This window comes from Ptychodera flava, chromosome 14 (assembly GCF_041260155.1).
Source record: "Ptychodera flava strain L36383 chromosome 14, AS_Pfla_20210202, whole genome shotgun sequence".
In the NCBI taxonomy this organism is placed as follows: Eukaryota; Metazoa; Hemichordata; class Enteropneusta; family Ptychoderidae; genus Ptychodera; species Ptychodera flava.
In genome coordinates, this window is record NC_091941.1 from 14,514,444 (window position 1) to 14,535,355 (window position 20,912).

At 37.2% G+C, this 20,912-nt stretch overlaps 2 protein-coding genes across 2 annotated transcripts in view; both read right to left on the reverse strand.

Moving 5' to 3' along the window:
- The window catches only part of LOC139149487 (cytidine and dCMP deaminase domain-containing protein 1-like), a 696,744-nt gene that overhangs the window by 489,142 nt on the left and 186,690 nt on the right, over positions 1 to 20,912 (reverse strand). The gene's annotated exons all lie outside the window — the stretch shown is intronic.
- Positions 15 to 19,880, reverse strand: LOC139149472 (polyribonucleotide nucleotidyltransferase 1, mitochondrial-like). The gene is given in 26 exon segments (XM_070721246.1): positions 15 to 770; positions 2,528 to 2,606; positions 3,159 to 3,214; positions 4,479 to 4,585; positions 5,202 to 5,285; positions 5,429 to 5,576; positions 5,923 to 5,981; positions 5,984 to 5,993; positions 6,761 to 6,870; positions 7,463 to 7,516; positions 8,124 to 8,213; positions 8,532 to 8,595; positions 8,806 to 8,842; positions 9,571 to 9,641; positions 10,107 to 10,209; positions 10,592 to 10,688; positions 11,468 to 11,525; positions 12,060 to 12,111; positions 12,711 to 12,897; positions 13,403 to 13,564; positions 14,220 to 14,283; positions 15,044 to 15,093; positions 15,660 to 15,765; positions 16,310 to 16,387; positions 17,026 to 17,086; positions 19,674 to 19,880. Coding segments are annotated over 26 exon segments (2,349 nt in total). The 5' UTR covers positions 19,859 to 19,880; the 3' UTR covers positions 15 to 593.

The window sequence follows — 20,912 nt, forward strand, 5'->3', positions numbered from 1 at the left end:
TTTTCATGCATTTTATAAACCTATCTATCCTGAAACACAGCACCTTTAGTATTACCATATCAATAACTAAGGTGTAATTCAAAGCTTACAGAAACGTAAACAAGTCTGTGGCTCTGGGATACAACATTCAGCAATGCATGGGTACCATATTTTTTAGCTATCAGTGAGTAATGCATGACTTAACAACATTTAGTTTCATTTTGTCTCTGTGATGTTTCATTTCTGTCAGAAGGTAATCATAAGACATAAAAATGTGAGTTTTGAACCATGGCACTTCAATCAGCAGGTCTCACGAGGAAAAACGAAAAAATTCAATGTTCTGTTGCATCATCACTATCACTCACTCATGGATAGTTTTGTTTACCAGTTGATGGTTCAGAAAGCAGGTACTGAATTCAGGAGAAGATCGTTCAGTTGACTATCATTTCACCTTTACAAATCTCAGAGGTAACGGACAGGGGCTGCTCTGGTCTACTTGGACACAATGATGTCAGATCACTTTTACTGTCTGATCACTTTGAAACACTCTGAGAACACATCAAAGATGGCACCTACAGTCTGCTCACTATCGGTCATTCTTCAGAATTTGACCTTCACGTTGGCTTGAAAGTAGCCGTCGGCTTGTCACCTAAGGTCCTGACAACTGCTGATGCTGGGGCCATGAGGACTTTACGTGACAGTCGCATTTTGCCACTGACTGGATCACGACCATAGTACTTGACGGACATTTCTTGGCCTACTTCAAGCCCTAGAACACTGGGATGGTTTACCTGAAAAATGAGGATGCCAAATTGTGAAGACAGTAAAATTTATTTGATTTTTTTTAGCTCATATTTGGTATTTAAATAAATACCAAAAAGAGCTTATATGGTGAATCGATGGCGTCTGTATGTCTGTATGTGTGTGGGTATGTATGTGCGGATGTATATCCGTCACACGCAAAGGCTCACATACCGCCAAAGCTACCATCTCAGTATTTGGTGTACAGGTAGATGCAGGGGTTGAGATGTGACGTTGTTCAAATGAACATGTCACTGTCAAAAATATGCAAATGAGGAAAGAAAAGGGCGAAATCCTGCAAATGTGCAGGAGTGGTGGCAGTAACTGAAACAGCCAACACATCTCAGTAAGAGATTTTTGACCTTAACCTATTGCATGCAGGGTACCTAATAGGTGTGGGAGTGGTGGCAGTAACTGAAACAGCTAATTAGTCATTTACTGTCATTGTTTATGAACTGTGACATATTAACAGACCTGCTCAAACCATAGACAGTAGAGGAGGGGGAAGACTGTCTATGCTCAAACTATAAAGAGGGGCTAGCTGCCTTTCTGCTGTGCATGTTGCTAAAGTTGACCTCCAGTACCTAAAGTTTCAGACCTTATTTAGTTTTGTCATTCTTGTTTTTCTGGTTTAAATATTTCTTGTTGTTTTCTGGTTGTACTGTGCAGAAATCATTGTCATAACAACGTAGAATTTCCTGCACTGAACAGATAGAAACAACACTTATTGTTGATCTTTGATATGTACCAATTTGATCAAATTTGAGCGACACCGTATAATTGCGGTATTTTTTACTGCAATGGTATTGGTAAACATTGCTGACATTAAATCTCATGATGCTCTACAAAATCAACCATTTTCATTCTGTATGTACATTCACACTCCATGACAAGAGAAAAATTGTGACCAGATTAGCAGACCATCAGACCTGTAATATATTATAATAATGTGTTTGCCACCAATCTCCTTTAACAAGTCCACAGTCACCAGTCTTAACAATGGGTTTGGGCCATTGTGGTAGTAGGGTTAAATCTCACCATTCACTTCAAAATAATTAATTCATTATATATTTACTCACACTCCTTAAACAAGAGCTAGAAATATCCATGTGAGCAAGAAGAGGGAGAACTTCCTTTGTACAAATGCTACAATGCTTCATATGGCACGAAAAATACAGTTGCCTTAACTGTTTACCTGATGCACCAATCAGAGAAGCTATCCTTGTAACAAACTCAGAGATGAAGGGAACACTACCACTCTGTGATTTATGATCACATGACTTTTAGCACTACACAATGACAGCACAGTTAAAATTCCAGTAGCTGTAACTGTTTGTAAATTTTCCATTATTTTTGCCCTCTTTGTAAAATGGTTTATCTTACTCCCTGAATCATTTCACAGTGTTGTATGTTCAACTTGTCAAGACAATTCATATATGTGTATCAGTCATACCCAATATTGCTACTGACATCTGATTTTCAATCTAGAATAGAATTCATTTGTTACTGTAAGAGTGGTATTGTATATTGAACTCAATGCATGGTGTTTGCATGATGATAACACTTTTGCATTCTAAATGTGCTTACCTGTGAAGAAGGAGAAGAAGACAAAACTGTACTTTTCCCCAAAAAAAGAAAATATCATTAACATTACAGCTTTTTCCCTTTATAAAATTTTTGAATGGACAGTTTTGAAATGTTTGCTCAATTAGACCCTGTAGTGATAATAATACTCTTCTTGACTTACCCTCCTGACATCAAGCTGTGTGTTATGGAGTAACGTAGGAGTCATGTTTGGATACAACTTCACCATTACACCAGAATCTCTAAAATGAAAACAGCACTGCCTCTTTTAGGTGCGGATGTGAATTAAACAATTAGTTAAGATGTCATTTACAGCAAAGAGCTGATAACACCAACTATTGACAAGTAACATCACTGACTTTTCAAAAACCTCCTTGGTTATTTGACAGAGGTCATTATGCAAGGACCCCCACCCCCTTCAGTGAAGTGTGATGAATTTTGCAATAATGACACTGTTGGAACATTTATATCTGAAACACAGTTATAGACCTACATAACCAGCTCATGTAAGAATGTTTCCTATTCGAAGTCACGAATACTGGCAAAATACAAGTAAGCTTCATGTAAGCCTACTAATTAAGATGTAGAGTCGTATCAGTGTAAGAAGGTCATAACCGACATTTTGGTAAAAATCACTCTTCTTCTGAAAATAATCTGAATTAACTTGTTACATTCACTTAAATTCAAACAAAGTGAAATCTTTGTGTAGAATTGTTGTTCAATAATTATTAGAACATGTTTTGCATTTAGATTATGGATTCATCAGTGAGAGACTATATGATAAATGCTCTCACCTAATTTCCGTAATTGTTGCAGTGTACACAGCACCAAATTCTAACTCCATTTCTCTCTGGTAAGGACAAGCAAGTTTTGGTGAAACATTTACTTAGTTCACATTGGCAACCCAACTGAAATTTGGGCCGACGCAAAATAATTGTCCTTTGGGATTAAATTTGGTCCGCGTCCGCACTTATCCACACTTACCGGTACCAGAATTAGGGCTGACGTAAATTTACCTTCCTTTGAGACCTCTGACCTGTCAAAGTTCAAAATGGCGCATTTGAATAATGGCACGCTGTTTCAACTGTTCATGATTTCCTGCGTTTTTATGCACAAGAAGGGCAAATATGACTACCACTCGCCCTTTTAATCATCGGAGAGATCTTCACTATTTATTGGATGAGCATATGGTATATATAAGACCGCGGTGGAGAAATAACCAGTGCGCGGCATTTTTGACATGCCTCGCTAGTCTATTACGTGCACTGCGGAATCGAATGACATGGTCTTGTTTGCGGAGCAAAGGTTGGTGGGAAGTTCTGCGTACATGGGATGATACATGTAAAGACTGGATTGAAAACTTTCGATAGGTGTAAACTTTAGTTTCAAACGTCGTTTGTTTTGTGCGAATAGGGTGACTAGTTCAACTTCGATCCATGGCGGAGGCCTGGTCAACTGGGACCAGGGCCGACGCAACGTGTCCACACTGCACCACACACGTGAATTTGCGTCGGCCCAAATTTTGCGTCGGCCCTGAACCCCCCCTTCTAGCCGGGACCAAACTGCGTCGGCCCTAGGCCGACACAGCGTGTCCACATTGTTTTTTACGTTGACCCGGGCCAAGGGCCGGTGCTACACCGACGCAAACTGGTCAATCTGAACAGGGTTATTATGAGAAATGTTCATGAAACGTCATTCGATTTTTAAATCCCTATAATCATGCCGACTAAAATAATACAAGTAAGACATTCAAGCTCAAGTAATAATACACTGTTTCACTTCAATTACATTATGTCTATTATTTCAACCACTGACTTTTTTTTGAGTGACTTCAGTAATTTCCATTTTTTTCAAGTATTTCATCATCTTTATCTTCTGAAATAAACTGAAAACAATGCAAGTGAACTTTTTAAATTCTATCAAAATATGTATTATTCTATTTTACCACCTTTTGAGATTCAATCACAACCATATGTTGATGGCATGATGATATTTTTTTTATTCGATCTATTCCCATTTACCAAACTTTCAAAACTTATTCTTTACAGTTTGTATTGATGTTGTGATGATAGTATTTAGACTTTTGATTTACTGACTGGACAGAGGAGACTTACATCATCTTTCAGCAGTTCTTCCATTTGTTCTTTGGCTTCATTCATTGCACTTGGTGTGGGAGCGAAGACGGAAAAGTTTGTCTCATCAATCTGAGTAATACTGACACCTGTGAAATGACAATAGGATCTTTTTATTAACTGTATTAGTCTGTAAGTCTATTAGTCTGATATGCAAATTTGAGTATAAGTCATGGGCAGGAACTTTTAACAGATAGACTGAAGAGTTTCAGAGAAAAGACTGTGCTGTTGTTGAAAAAAATTGACTGTGCTAGCAGGAACGAGAAGGTACGATAAGAAAACAAGGTTATCTTGACATAAAGGCTAATATACAGTTTACAAGATAAGTATATCAAAAAAAGGAATTTAAATAAAAAAATATCAGTGGTTAATATTCATTGGTCTTTTTTACCACAATCAATTTTTAGCACAGACTGTTTTACAACTACAAGTCAATCTTGTAACATGTCAAAATATATTTTAATAAATTGGTGAAAACTTAAGGGTTATTACAAATATCGCCAGTACTGCAGTTCTGGAACAATCCAAAATCGATGACGTTTATGGTAAAATATCCCGGCTTATATTTTATAGTAAATTTCACCAGGATGGCGCAATATGGGTATGGGTATATGATAAACAGACATCGTTATTACGTTTTCACTTCCAAGTTCAACCAAAGAAACATAGTCCAATGTGAAGTGTTCAATTCTGTACTCATGTTACCTGTCTCTGCTCTGATTTTTCTGATATTATACCCTCCTGGTCCAACAAATCGAGCTCGCCTTGATACAGGTACTTCTAAAGTTTCTGGTATGGAATGAGGTAGATAGGAAAAAAAAAATTAACATGAAAAAACTGCCGACTATATCAGCACTGTGGATGGGAAATATTGGCAAAAGGAATTCTTCAACAAAGCAATTTAGTAGTGTCTTGTTCAACACAGATCTTACCACATACAGGTCCATTTTCCTTGCGCGTACTCCTCGGCTTACGGATTGTTTTTCCCATGATGTTAAGGATTTCATTCTTTGCCGATGTGGCTTGCTGTATGGCTTCCATGACAACTTTGAGAGGTAAGCCAGGAAGTTTGATATCAGCCTATCCAGGGAAACAAAATATTTGAATTAAATTTTGTATCTATGCAAATTTGAAAATGACCAGATACTGATGATAAACATTTCACAATACCTGATAATTGTCATTTCAAACAGAGTACGCATGGTGAATTGATCATGCCTTGTACTGAAAGTCGTACAAACATCAGCATTGGGTGTGAACAGTCATATATTACTGACCTGCAATGTTGGCATACCTACCACAAGAGGATGTATCACACATTATTGACTGTAATGTTATCATGCCTGGTATATTGGGATGTATCACATATTACTAACCTGTAATGTTGGCATACCTGTTTCATTGGGATGTATCACATATTACTGACCTGCAATGCTGTAATCCCCTTCTTTGTCCCTGCCATCTTGAAATCCATGTCACCATAGTATCTTCTATACCCTACACCAATAGATATATTATGCACAATGATTCAAAATGAAAATATCAGCTGTTTACTGAAAATTTTCAGATATGTACATTAGATGTAATCAGTTTCAGGCAAGTCCTCAACCAGCTCTTGTAATTATCCATACAAACAAAGAGGACAATGTTCTTGGCCTGTACATTAGCAACAATGAAGTGGAAGGGCTCTGAGGTACAGGGATTTTATTGGCATAAATAGAGTGATGGTATATTTGAACTTATGTAACATTTATTACCCTATCCTACTGAAAAACAATCATGAGCCTTTGGTTTATCGCAATTACATTTTCAGTACAGTTAACCTAAAGATTATATTTTCAGTACAGTTAACCTCAAGATTATATTTTCAGTACAGTTAACCTCAAGATTATATTTTCAGTACAGTTAACCTCAAGATTATATTTTCAGTACAGTTAACCTCAAGATTATATTTTCAGTACAGTTCACTTTTCTATCTGCTAATGCAATGTAACCAGTCAATATGAAAATGTTGTCAGTGGAATTTCAATACTAAAAACTCAAGTATCTCAAGGAGACTATCATCTTTCCTACACACTTGAAACAGTTTTGATGACTACACTCTGGTAGAAATGAAATGTACTGACTTGAGACATCATTTTCTATTCATACTCTTTATGTTTTTTAAGGTAGAAACTTGTTAGATAAACAGCTAAACGGGACATTGTGAGGGATTCTTTCTGAATAACTTTGCAAACAAATCTGTAAAATTCAGTTTATCTTACCAGAAGATCAGACATCAATCTGTAATCTTTGATATCTGTTGGATTGTCGGGATCTGTCTTTGTGACAAGACCAATGGCCACACCAGCTACTGCTGATGATATCGGAACACCTGTCAAGAAAATCAACAAGTGGTCAGTTTAGCTGTGCAAGTCTTTGGGAACAGCAAATCATAGCAATTGGTATGAGGTGAGGTTAGAAATGTGAGAACCAATGTTCTTGTAACAAGTCAATGTTCATTGAAGTAAATTAGCTGTCTTTTGTATTGTACATGTGTAGAAGTCTTTGTTGTCACATTCATGGTCTATTGTTGAGTGCTGTTACCATTTGACGTGTATGTATATATCCACTGATAGCGAGAGCTAATTGCATAGCTGTATCATATAGGATGTAAACACTATCTGACCTCATCCAAAACTTTTTTAAAACTTCTGCACTTATCACACACACACTGCTTCGCAGTGATCTAAGTTATTAACTTTACTTGAATATTGTTTGTATAGCCTCATTTACTGATTGGCCGGCTGGTAAATCATTACACCTGTGAGATCATCACAGATCGGCTGAATGGTAACTCAGGAAAGTCCCATGTACCATGTTACTGATTGGCTGTCCCGGCAGACTGACTTATTAGTAACCCATGACACTCCCATGTACCAAATTGAATGTTACTGATTGGCTGTCTGGTAAACTATTAAACTCACCTGCATCCATGAGTGCCAAACTTCCTCCACAAGCTGATGCCATGGATGATGAACCTATTAAAGTGTTGAGGAAAAATTGTTTAATATTGAGCAACTTTACCTACTCATCAAAGACAGTGTCTGTTAGTTATTTTCTGTCAAGTTTACAAATAATATCGTTTTACTTCAACCTTTTGTATGTTACATGATCAAAATTTGTTCTCCATGAAGACATTAGACTGCAAAAAACGTTTCTTGTAACCCAACCTACCTTATTTAAAAAAAAACCTGAACTTTTTCTTTGCACATTCATGTATAATATGTGAATTAAAACAGTTCAAAACTGACAAGCCTACTTTTATATTTTGGAGCCATATTACAGAAAACATTTTTTATTTTTTGCCCAAGACAACTTAATTGTGTTTCTTGCAGCTAGAGCATAGAGAGATGTTGTTTATCGCTGAATAATCAGAGTTCCAGGTAAAATATGGCATCAGTAGAGTTACAATGTGACAGTATCAAAGTGAGCTGACATTTTTTGACATGCAAATTACTGAAAATAGTATGCATAAATTAATGACAAGAGTGATGGCAGACAGTTCAATAGGACTGAAATCATTATGGTAATTTTTCCTGCAAAATTGCATCCAGCAGTATTCCATAGGTGGATGATAATACTCACCATTGGATTCTAGTACTTCAGATGTCAGTCTAATTGTAAATGGGAAACCACTGGGAATGACTGGTCTCAGAGACTTTTCAGCTAGAGCACCTACAACGATGAAAAATATAAAAGAAAGGCAACCTTACAATTATGACCTACAGTCAAAAACACATGAATTCTGATTTGGTAAACCAGTTTCATACAATTACAACTCTTTCATACTATGCTGTGCAAACATTACACGTCTTCCTTTATCCAAACACAAATGACCTAGTGAATTGGTTGCCACTGTAGGCTTGGCTGGCAGTATAAATAAAATAGAGTTTTAGGATGAAAGTACAAATTCTCAAGCAACTACAAATGCATGCAAACTATAATGGAATTCATCTCTAATGCTTGCCTTGTACTGTAGTTAAATTGGCTTACCATGTCCCAGCTCTCTCCTACTTGAAAACATTCTCCCTGTTTCATTGGTTGCATAGGGTGGAAACTGTTGGAGAAGAAATAAGGATTATTTACAGAGAAATGTCAGGAAAAAACACTTTTTTTGCCTTGAGTAGATATCTTTAATCATTAAAGTTTCTGATATTTTTGATGATCTACAGAAAGTAAATATCTTTTTATCATTTTCTCAGTGGATTGTACAGATATCGTGTTCATTGATAGAAAAATAAATTGGTAAAGTACAGCCAGTACTTACCTCATAATGCAGCATGAAGTTTTTGTCTTTGATTGCCCTATGAAGGAAAAAAGTTGCACGAGTTAATCAATGTGAGTTTTAAAGTGAATTTTTACATTTTTCACATGTAGTTCCTCAATGAGTATACTAAACCACTGCAAATGGCAATCAATAATCAGAAAATGCGGGACATCAACTCAAGGGTTGAAAAACATTAAAACAGGGGATCATTTAATTCAGAAGTGAGTTAATTTAGGAGTCAATGGATGGTGAATGTCTCTAAATATATCATTATTAAATCTAGAAATAAGGGAATTGTTAATGAAAATAACACCTGTGCCTTAAGATTGGGATCATAAATGTATAGTATGATGTCTAATATGTTTTTATCCATACTGCATTAGATATCAAAAATAGCATCAAGGACACTGTGCTCACATTTGATAGATGCTGAAGGTGAAAATGAAGCAAATGCCAGCCATATGGTAGTGTTTGGCTGTTCATGGTTTATTCAAACGGGGATCACTTTGGGGCATGATCGTGTGATATTTAGGCTGTAAAATCAGAAATATCCCTTCAAAAAAACTCAATTCAGAAAAATATTTACACGGATGATGCGAATTGTGTATAAGTAAAACATGCATGCCATCTCAAATTATTGGTCGATTAAAATATGATCCCTCATCATAACTGTATAACTACGAGACAGTAATGTAGTAATGTAGTGCTATGTAGATGTTGGCAACATCACATCATTATAAAGTAACTTAGTAATTTTTTTCTTACCCAACGGAATCTGTCACAGAGTCTGACTTAAGAGCTGATTCTATGGAATCAAATGTTACTGTACACAACACCTGGAAATGACACAGGAAAGACTAATTTTTATCCTGCACATGAATGGGTGAAACCTGGAATTCAAATGTACCATGGTACAAACAAACCCATGTACGCAAACGTGCATAGAAATATGTGTATTTCCATATCCCCTTGTACACATGAGTTTGTTTGTACCGCCATCACGTGACCTTTTGATTCATACTGAATCTGTAGAACATATCACGCCCATTTTATTCCAGAGTAGAACCATTGACGAACAAGTGGCAAAGCTACCAAGAAGTGTATCAAATTATATCAGATTATTTGGATTGGTGCAGAACAGGTTGGTCTGTACGTAGAGGTGACTATAAAATGATTAGCTGCAGAATGTTACAATATGCAGCAAAAATTGACCGACATGTAGCAGGGCTGAAAATGACTGTCCAATTTTGGTTGTGTGGACATAATGTCATGAAGGGTGGTATTACATTGTGGTAACTGACCTGTGTTTGACCTCTTTGAAACAAAGCAGAGCCATGAAGAGGTTGATACAGATCCACATCACAACTGATATCTCGTAGGTCGGTAAGACTGCGACCATCACACCTGGAAAAACATCACATGTAAATCAGTCTGAGTCAAGCAATTACCAGGGATATAAGATCTTTATTCACATTTCTGCCTTACAAAATCAATAAAGCATGTGTATGAGGCAGATGAAACCCAAAGAATGATAATCAATCATAACTTCTAACAAATTAAAATATTCATCTTTCTGTGTAAAGCGGCGGATACAACGTCAACAAGCTTACTAGATGAAAATACTTTAAACTATCAATAACTGACTGGAAAATGAATGTAATGGCCAGAAGTAATTTGTATCAAAAATAACTTCCTGGTGTAAAGTCACTGTGTCAACAGAGAAATAATGTATTATTGGTTCTATTAATTTAAAGGCTGCAATTATTTGTCTTTTTTTCATGCTTACCTCCTATATTCATCCAATATAATCCCTCGGAAAGTTTCCTTCACAACTGTGTAAAATGCTTCTGTCAGCAGGAAAGACTCAGTGTCTGGAAACTTTTCTAGAAAAGTAAACAGAGTAAATAAATATAAGTGAATTATGTGATTTTGATGATGTTGCCACACTTGTACAGCAAGCATATTTGCTTATGTGAAGAAATTTGACTGTTTCCATCCCATTGGTGAATATTTGAAACTCCGTTTATGAATTAAAGGTCTACTGCAAATCACACAGGTTCTTCATCATGAAAGTACATCTCGCCATAAACTGTGCATGGCACACTTCCAATCAGTTGATTCCGACATCATTATTACAGCCTTTCAAGAAAGTGATGTTTATAGTCTTTCAATTAAATGAAAAAAAGGGAAAAGATTTTGGTGAGAAAGCTAGTCTCTACAACAGATTTTATAAACAAACCAGTAAAGTTCTAAAGTGAAATGTACAAACAGATTATCAGTGGATGGTGACAAAATACTGGGTAGATATCATGACTATTTAACAACTATTTAACACAGACATGTACAAGAGAGTGAAACTACTGAGTGAGAATGGGTAAGTTGGCAGGATAAGGTTGACTGATGTATGCAAATTTGGTTAAATGGAGACATTCACTGTTAAGTTGGTAGGCTGATGGATGGACAAATCATCATATAGGCAGGTACAAAATGACAAAAATTGTACACTGGTATGTGGTACTTTCGATTTTCCTATAAAATGTTTATGATAAACTATTAAAGGGGATGCATCAACAAACTGATGTGCTTATGTCTTGATAGTTAACCGTGCAGAACAGTAAAGGATTTGCCGGTGATACGTAATGTAATACATGTTTGTACTTACCTGCTAGTTTCTCCAGACATTCAGTTCTTATTTCAGTGACAGCATTATCTCTTGAAAACTGAGAACGTGTAAGATGTATGGAAAGATTTGATTTCAAGTACTTCAACACATATCCAAAGAAAGCAATGTTAACTTCCAAAGTCATGTTTTAAGAATTGCACAATTGGAATATTTGGCATGCACTTTGCCACACAAGAGTTGTCACTTTTGTCGTCTGCTTCTTAACTTCCACTGTCATTGCTGAGCATGCACGCATGCTTGGTATCCCCACTGTTTGCAATGCTTGATCTCGTGTGTCCAGGATTTTTGTTCAACCAAACTGACTCAATCTTGAAATCAGCTACCGTGGTACTTCCTTTCCAGTCCTCAAACAATATATTGATTACACCAATTTTAAATACCAAAAAAACACTTATGTTGATGTAATTTAATAGCAGCAACCCCCTTCACAGGCAGGTATACTCTTGATTTTGGTAAATTACCTCCATACAGCACTCGTCTAGCACCTCATGTTGTATGTCATATATTGTACCCAAATGTAAGGTATACCCGCCTGCTGTGAGTTTTTACTTAAATAGACCAGGTTACGTACCTTGTGGTGGGAAGGGTCTGAAAACACTTCATAAAGTCTATCTCTAGCCATTCTGAAAACAGATCCAAAAACCATGAATTACCATGAAAAACAGAAAAATACTTTTAAATGTTGCTGATAGGACATTTACTGTAACTTCCTTTATCAGAATTCAATATTTGAACTTTTCTCTTTTTTTTTTAAACTCTGCTAACAGGCAGAGGGTACATATATACGTGTCTTGGGCAGGAACACATTCCAGCTGGGGCCCACTGTCCAACATCGATAGTGTATGTTATCTATTTGCTCTGATCCATGTGCATGCCGAGTGCTCTACTTGTTATGTAGATTGCTAATCAGCATATGTTTAACAGTAGACAATGATTGGTGGACTCAGGAGAAGTGATGTATCATTCTTATGTGATCTGTTATCAACTGCATGATTGTAAACTCTACCATGAGATGGAGAGGCAAGTTGGACATGAAATTGGAATACTACCCACTACAAAATTTCAAGTGAACGTGAATAAGAAAAACCATCACATGCAGACAATTAATTAACTGTACTTACACAAGGTTTCATGATCATGCCAAGAACATCAAATAGTAATTACGAAAATAATTATGCCATTCACATTATGACAAATTACTTTTTAAAAACACAATACTTACTCTTTCACAGAATCTAAAACTTCCTCCGAGACACTAGCACTAGTCTCAAACTCTCTCTTGTCCTTGGCATGGGTTTTACAAAGTTTGTCTATGCCAAGTATAATCTGCTGGACCTCTTTGACTCCCAGTTTAATGGCTTTGCAAAAATCATTCTGCAGAATGTTCTCTGCTGATGCTTCAAGCATGACTGCAACGCAAAGACAGACATCTGGTGAGCAGACTGAATAATGCCATCATGTGATTTTGTCAGTCTCTGGGAGAAACTTGTCTCGCCCTGCCAGTAAGCAGTGAATACTCCAACAATTCTGTGATCAAGTACCATTCTGTCATTTGGTCAGTGCAATTAGCAGACTATTAGTTCAATATTTTGGTAAATGGGTGAAAACTGATTAATTAATAAAGCCATTGCTTCTTGGAATTCACAGGTGGAATATACTAGTTCGAGAAAGACTGAAAAATTCCCTGTCAACATCTGATACTTTGCCGAGAAAATCAAAGGAACAAGAGTTTTTACTATAGTAGCTGGTCTATATTGTTCATCGTTTCCATGGTTGGGAAAATAATTTGGTGAATAATTTAGGTTCATATTCTGGTCCTGATAATGTGTCATGAGCAAACTCACTTTTGGACCATTTTGACCATTGTTGTTGGTCTTGAAACCTAGCTTTCTCTTTCTGCAAATGTATTCTTACCAACATTACTTTTCCTGGAACCAGCGACGACCAAATTGAGTAGACTTCTGCTCAGTTCAAGTCGAGTTGGATTTATTACAAACTCTCCATCGACATGGCCAACTCTGACAGCACCAATCGGACCATTCCATGGAATATCAGACAAAGCAAGGGCTGCTGAAGTACATTGGAAAAGAAAAAATAAAAGTAGTGAAACACTTTGTAATCTAGGGTGAATACTCCTAGCAGCATTGTAACCATTTAATCAGCTTAAGCTCTAGTCAAAATTAATGCACCATATTCAATATAGTTGGATTTGTCGAAAAAACAACATCGAGGGCTTCCACAATGTCCACATTGTAGAGCTAATTATTTGTTTGGCATATACGCAAAAACATCACACAGGATGCCTTTACAGAAAGAGAATAGTCAAGGATGAGGAAAATGCATCAAATTTTCAGAACCACAACATTTTTACTCATATCATTGAATTACCCATTCTAATTGTCATCCACTGCTGTGTAATATGTACATTTGTATGATAAAGAATGAACTAGTTCGTATGTGGGACTGACAAACTGGATAGCAAAATTGCCTGATACAGGTCAAGGGAATTACAAAACACAGAGTGGATTTGCTAACCCTTTATGTGATTCAAAGAAATGCACTTATCATGCATGATAAATTGATACTTGTACCAAGTTTGTTGTGGTTTAAAATGTCTCCACTGATACTACCGGTACTTTTACAGTTTGTTTGTTCATTAATGTTTGGACTGTTCAGAAACAGTTCATCAAGTCCGACGACACAGGAATCAGACATGAACAAGCCACAATACCTGCATTAATACTCAGTATATCGGGTTCATTTGCACCATCTAATGCTAGGGAATTGCAGATAATCTGGAAAGAAATAATCGAAAAATTGTCCACAAAAACAACTTTTGTGACCTTCACATTCTAAAACTTGATAGGGCAGCAAAGATGAGAACAATAATACACAAAAGCAAATATTATAGTTCTAAGTATGTTATCGCGCGAATGTATCACCACATCACTCTGTATCACATAAGGGTCCATACACTCAAAGTCTCAGTAAACTCAAAGACTTTCAGCAATTTTCAAGGACATTTTGAGGTCAAAAATACCATTTTCTGAATATCATTTTTACAATATATCATTTTAATATATCATTGTACATATAATTTTATGATATGTTATCTTTTCATATCTGAAAATTGTGGGTACATTTTAAAGTTTCCAGAACTTTCAAGGACTAAATTTCATTTTCAAGGACGTTTGCAGGAGGTTTTAAAATTAAAGGACTTTCCAGGAGTGGATGGACGCAGTACATATGTATCAACATAATTGTTACAACAATTTTATCGTCATGATCATTCACAATGAATGATAATCATTCTTTTTCTAAGTTTATCCTCAATCTATCCTGTAATAAAATCAAAACAAATGGCCCATCAATACAAGAAAGATATTACTTCAATTTTTTCAACCTATTCAATACATATTAGGACTAACCTACTCAATATTTGATTGGTGGAAACTGTCATGTGATAATTCTTTGCAGTATTGTGCCAAAATGAAAATCACAACCTAGCAATATTAGCAATACGCACAGCAGACAAATAAAAAATGCTCACTTTACCTGAGTGTCATAAAAATATCCAGATGGGAACAAAGGTCGTATTGATCTGTCTGAAAAACAATCAAAATTGAATGAGTCAATGCTACACCTGCATGTATGTGTAGTAACAGCTGGACTTGCTGATTGCCATTTCAGCAATACTGTGATACTGTCTAAGGTATAAATGTGTCATTGTCTTTTTCTAAATACATGTATTAATGACCTGAAGATATGCAGTCCAAGGACTTGGGAATAACTATGCATAAAATAAAATTTAGATCAAAAGAGTATACCATTTGAGATTATGCGTATAAATCATTTGTTACAGACATTATGCCATGACTCTTTCTTCATCTGCAGAGTATGAGATAATCACCAATTTGCTAATTGGCTAACCAATTAAAGATTTTCTGCGAATAATTTGACCACAAAGATCATGTCAAAGGTACAATATGCACCATCCTACAGGAGTGACATGGGAGGGGGGTAGGGGTCATAGGTTTTTGTGCTTCATTTAGCAGTATGCTACAGTCATAAACACAGTATTTCGTAGAAATTTATGCTACTGTATATTTTAACTTCAGAGGTATTGGACACCATTTGCAATGGATTTTCTGCAGGTGTTAGTGTGTCTTACCAATCATTCTACTTGTAAGAATTTCAACATCTGTCGGACCACGATCTCTCCTCAAATGATTCATGGGTATCCGACCGGCTGCAGCAGCTTTCTGACGGTAATCAACCTGTCAATCAAATCACAACAACAACAATATCAGATAAGTTTCCTTTAATCTCATTTTCAATCATACCTGAATAATATTAGATGTTACAAGAAAAAAATATCCTCGCCTAACTTTGATAAGGAGACAGTCATGTGTGTTAGCATTGATCACAGAAGATTATTATAACACTCATCTTCACATGGCATGCTAACACTTATATGCAATTATTTCTCACTGAGTACTGACATGATATTGTACATATGATATTGACGTTGGGTCATCTTGGCACAGTGGGTAGAGGACCTGGTTAACTCTCGGCAGATGTAGAATTCAGACTCACGCATGGTTATGTACCCTTAAGCAAGGCACTGTACATCTCAATGCTCCATTGGGTACAGGGTACATCATCCCGTTATTGAGATTTTGCTTGTTGGATAGTGTATTATATTAGATACAAATAAATAAACAAACAAATAAACAAACAAATAAATAAATGTAAAATTTCAATTACAAATGTATCATGACTTCATTGAAACAATGAACTTCAAAAGACAAGTTCACTCACTGTCAATGGCAAGAATGATGCTGATGAGGAAGGTTTGGTTCTGCTGACTGCAGTCACCATCACTGATGTTTCTCCCACCTGTCAAGTGCAGGATTAATAACCACAGTCAAATTCACAGAGACACATTTTGACAAATGTTTGTCAGTCTCTTACTAGTACTGCATGCAAAGACTAAAGATGCACAACAAGTTGATCGAATAATTGCAAGTTACAAAGCCCGTTGACAAATCTCAGTAAGAAGTGATAAGCAAACATTTTCTAACACTGGAAAATGGCAAAAATTTGTGATGTTTGATGACATGTTATTCACAAATAATGATTCATTTTCCATAAAAATAATATACATGAGTTAAGTGCAGTATCTCAGACAGAATGATACCCTAATTTTCGCTCCTTTTTAAAGCTTTTGTATTTGGGGGTGGGGGGGGGGGATGGGGGAACTACATGACACTGAAATGCATTGTGGGTAAAAAGTCGACTTCTCACCACTGCAAAAGTTTGACAAAGTGATCTCATAAATACATTAATCACAATCGTAATCACTGTTATGACCTAAAAACTTTACCTTTATTTCTGTAATATTATGCGATTTACCTTTTTAGAACTCCATATTGAAAATATGGTCGACTGCATGGGACTTTTATGATTTACTTAGGTGGCAAAATTGAATTTAGGTACTGAGAATCAAAAAGTCATAAACAGGAGGGAAATCTTACCTTTGCTACAGCACATCCATCAGCAAATCTTGCCAGTTTACCTGTAAATATCTTGAGTGGTCTGTTGGGACAAAGTATTGAAGTCACAACAAATGAAAGGCGCAGAGTGGTTGAGGGAAACATAGTTCACCTTATGTCCTATAGGCATGTGGTTTAAGTTGTAAATAAATCCACTTGATGACCTTACGTACAACTCTTGATATTTATTTTGATGTGTTCATTTGTTTACACATCCATGTACGTTGTCACGGAAGAACATACATTCTAACATGAACAACTATACCTGATCACCTGAACTGTGTCAGTGTGAAGTTTTGGATAACTAGGTAGAATAATGCATTTTAATGAGACTGAAAATATTAACATGAGCAGCATCATGAGCATGGGCAGTATTAAAGGACAATAACAACAGTGTGATATGTTACTAGAAGGACACAAACCTTGAATGGTTAGGGGTTCATGCCTTGTCCACAAAGATGACCATTTCTGGGATTTAAATTTACAGTTAGATTTTCCTGGCTCCCTGGTGATATTGATCAGACACCACTGCTCCAAGCTTACTTCAAGCAAGCAATGGATTTCTGATGATATCATTCATTTCCTGAGATGGCTTTTGGAAAGTCTTAAAAGTACAGAATGTCTTGTGGGGAGCTTTACCAAGTTGTCGAAAAATATTTGCTCTATCACTACCCTGTAACAACATGCATTTCTAAAGGGCCACTAAACCAGGAACTTGAACAGAAGTGTAGCTCTTGCTATCTAAGAGAATAGCACCACATATAACTATCTGTCTCTATATATATATATATATATATATATATATATATATATATATATATATATATATATATATATATATATATATATATATATATATATATATATATATATATATAATTTTAATGGTCTCAACAAACCACAACATGACGCTTCTTTATTGACTAGCTGACTACCTTTAGCCTTGTTCATGAAGCATTATGGTCCTGCATTATCAGGTGGGAACGTAGCTGCAAAATTGTAGCGCTACGGTGAGGCGGTCGGTGATTTTTGGTTTTTGCGACTTCGCTCACCAGTAGCGCTACAAGGCCAATGGCCCTGGGGAGTATCATATAAGCGCACCCCACTCGACCAGGCGTGTTGATGTGGAATGCAACATATTTACTGCATTTGGTCGTACCGATTTATCACTACTGAAGACTAAACAGTATACTGCACTTTGTCATTTATGGGGTTTGGAATTTGTTCAAACACGACGATCGCATTCTGAAAACATTGAGCGTGGGGCGTCGGTGTTGTGGGAGCCGCCATTACCGGAAGTTGGTATAAAGACGGCTCCCAGAAATGTTTCGCAACGCGATCGTTGTGTTTGAACAAATTTCAAACCCCATAAATGACAAAGTTAGTGCAGTTTACCGTTTAGTCTTCAGTAGTGATAAATCGGTACGACCAAAATGCAGTAAATATGTTGCATTCCACATCAACACGCCTGGTCGAGTGGGGTGCGCTTATATGATACTCCCCAGGGCCATCGGCCTTGTAGCGCTACTGGTGAGCGAAGTCGCAAAAACCAAAAATCACCGACCGCCTCACCGTAGCGCTACAATTTTGCAGCTGGTGGGAACGAAGAGACATAAAGTTGTCAAACCATAATTAAGTAAGAAAATAGGTGTGAAAAAGAAGTGCAATTATGTGAAATGTCATTTATGATAACAGGAGTGGTTTGGAACTGATTGGCACAACAGACAAAGAGAGTTTCTCCCGGTCCTACTAATTACTGCCTGTGACTGCCCGTAGCTGCCCGAGGACTGCCCGAGGAAAAAGTGGGCCAAATTTCGCCAATTTTAACACTAGGCCAATAGGTTCAGTTTATATCATGCCCACCAAACCAAAAATATCATTGATTTGGCGTTAACCTGATGTTTTCTCCGGCGGTTTTGGAACTCTGAAGACGGCCCAAAGACGGCTCGAAGGACATCCGCCAGCTTGATAGTGAGATCATACCATTTAGTCCGAGATGTGGTACAATAACCTCGCCGAGTGCGTACAGCTTGATAGCCTACCACCCCTTGCACTGAATGGTATGATCTCTCAATCAAGATGGGGGCGTCTTTCTCGTCGAAAGCCAGGCGTCTTTCGGGTTCTAAAGCCGCTAAAGAAAACACTAAATCAATGATATTTTTGGTTAGCCAGGCATAATATAAGTTCAAGCTATTGGCTTAGTGTTAAAATTGGCGAAATTTGGCCTACTTGCTCCTCGGGCAGTTCTCGGGCAGCTACGGGCAGTAATTAGTAGGACCCAGTTTCTCCTTGTCTTTGTGTTGGGTACGAAAGAGAGGACCCCTGTTTACATTGTGACGCTTGTCGGGCTCCTTTTGATGCAAGATTCCCGAAAAGCGGCACACGTGCATTCTCTCGTCCCCACTATCATGACTATGACGCAAACGGGGCTGCTGTCAACAATTTTTTCGAACAGAAGTAAGATCACGCATATTGTCGTTGATGTGTATCACGTAGCCCTGCGTACGATGCTGCGTGTTTCCTGCGTTATACGGCCTCCCACCATCACCTCGGACACCGCGGTCGCAGTATTGTACGCGGGGCCGGTCTATGGAGGTAAGTAGTATGGTGCATGGAGTAGTGTTCCCTACCGTGTACCGATCTGTATGTCGACATCTCCAGCGCTTTCGGCATTTTTCCACGGGTTAAAATGGTTCCATCGCCGACACTTCAACATATGCTTGTGCTCAAACTCGTAAAGAAGAACGCAAGTTCTTGTGTACCGCTTGTTTTGAAGTAAAAACGAGTTTCGCAAACTTCCAATGCGCGCCGCCATTTTTCAAACCCACAATTCCCGACTATGGCTCGTCCCAGCAAAGGCAGATTAACCAATGATGATAACCATAATAAAATTATACAAATCTTACACAAGGATAATATATACAATTTTAGATTAAATAGGAATTATTCTCTGACATTCACAGTATAAAATTTCAACTTCGTCGTCAGTTAGTAAAATCCAAAAATATCTTACGGTGGCTAATGACCCCGGAAGAATATACAGAGGTCGCGAACAATTCATTAAAAAAGTCAGCTCGGGCACGATGAATTGATACCTATGAGCTGATGGTTTTTTTTCAGATGTATGCGAGGCATATATTTTCCGGCGCAGGTGCAGTTTCTCTTTTGTGACGTTTTATAGTGTGATGCGTCATGAAAACGACCGGAATTGAAGCGAGCAACGCTGGACGGGATCGCAGACAAGAGCAAAAATTTGTGTTCTTTGTTTTTTTGTTTCATTGAAAAGGTAGGACCCTTTCTTCTTGCCGATAATTGACCATCGTAGGTTCTCGAGAGCGGTGTAATTATTGTTGAAAATTTACTGTTAAAATAAAATTGTTAGCCATTACTTGCACCGTGATATCATCGATGAAATATCCCCCTGGGTAAGTTCTCAGTTCGCCTTTTCCCTATTTGGGCATTTGTAATACCATAATAGTATTGTCAATTGTATTGTGTACTTTTGTAGTGGTGGTATGCCAGCCTCGCCTCAGGGGGTGTACATTATGGTAGCTGCTGTGATGTAGTCCGCGGCTTTTCTCTTTATCCTTTGCAGGATTGGGGAGGTGGCATCCTCCTCAGAGTGGGAAAGTTTTTGGAAATTCACCCATTTCGGATCAGTTAATTTATATAAGAATGCATTCTTACAGCCTGAAAACTGGGAAAAACAGCCGTGTTTGCATGTGATGATGATACCCATACAGATACTGGCATTTTAAGAAAATTATCATTATTAGACTTTTCAAAAGAGCTGAAGGAACAACCAGGGAGTACGAGTGCATAAACGTAAAAAAATTGCAAAGCTCAAAGAAAGGTACATGAACAAACAG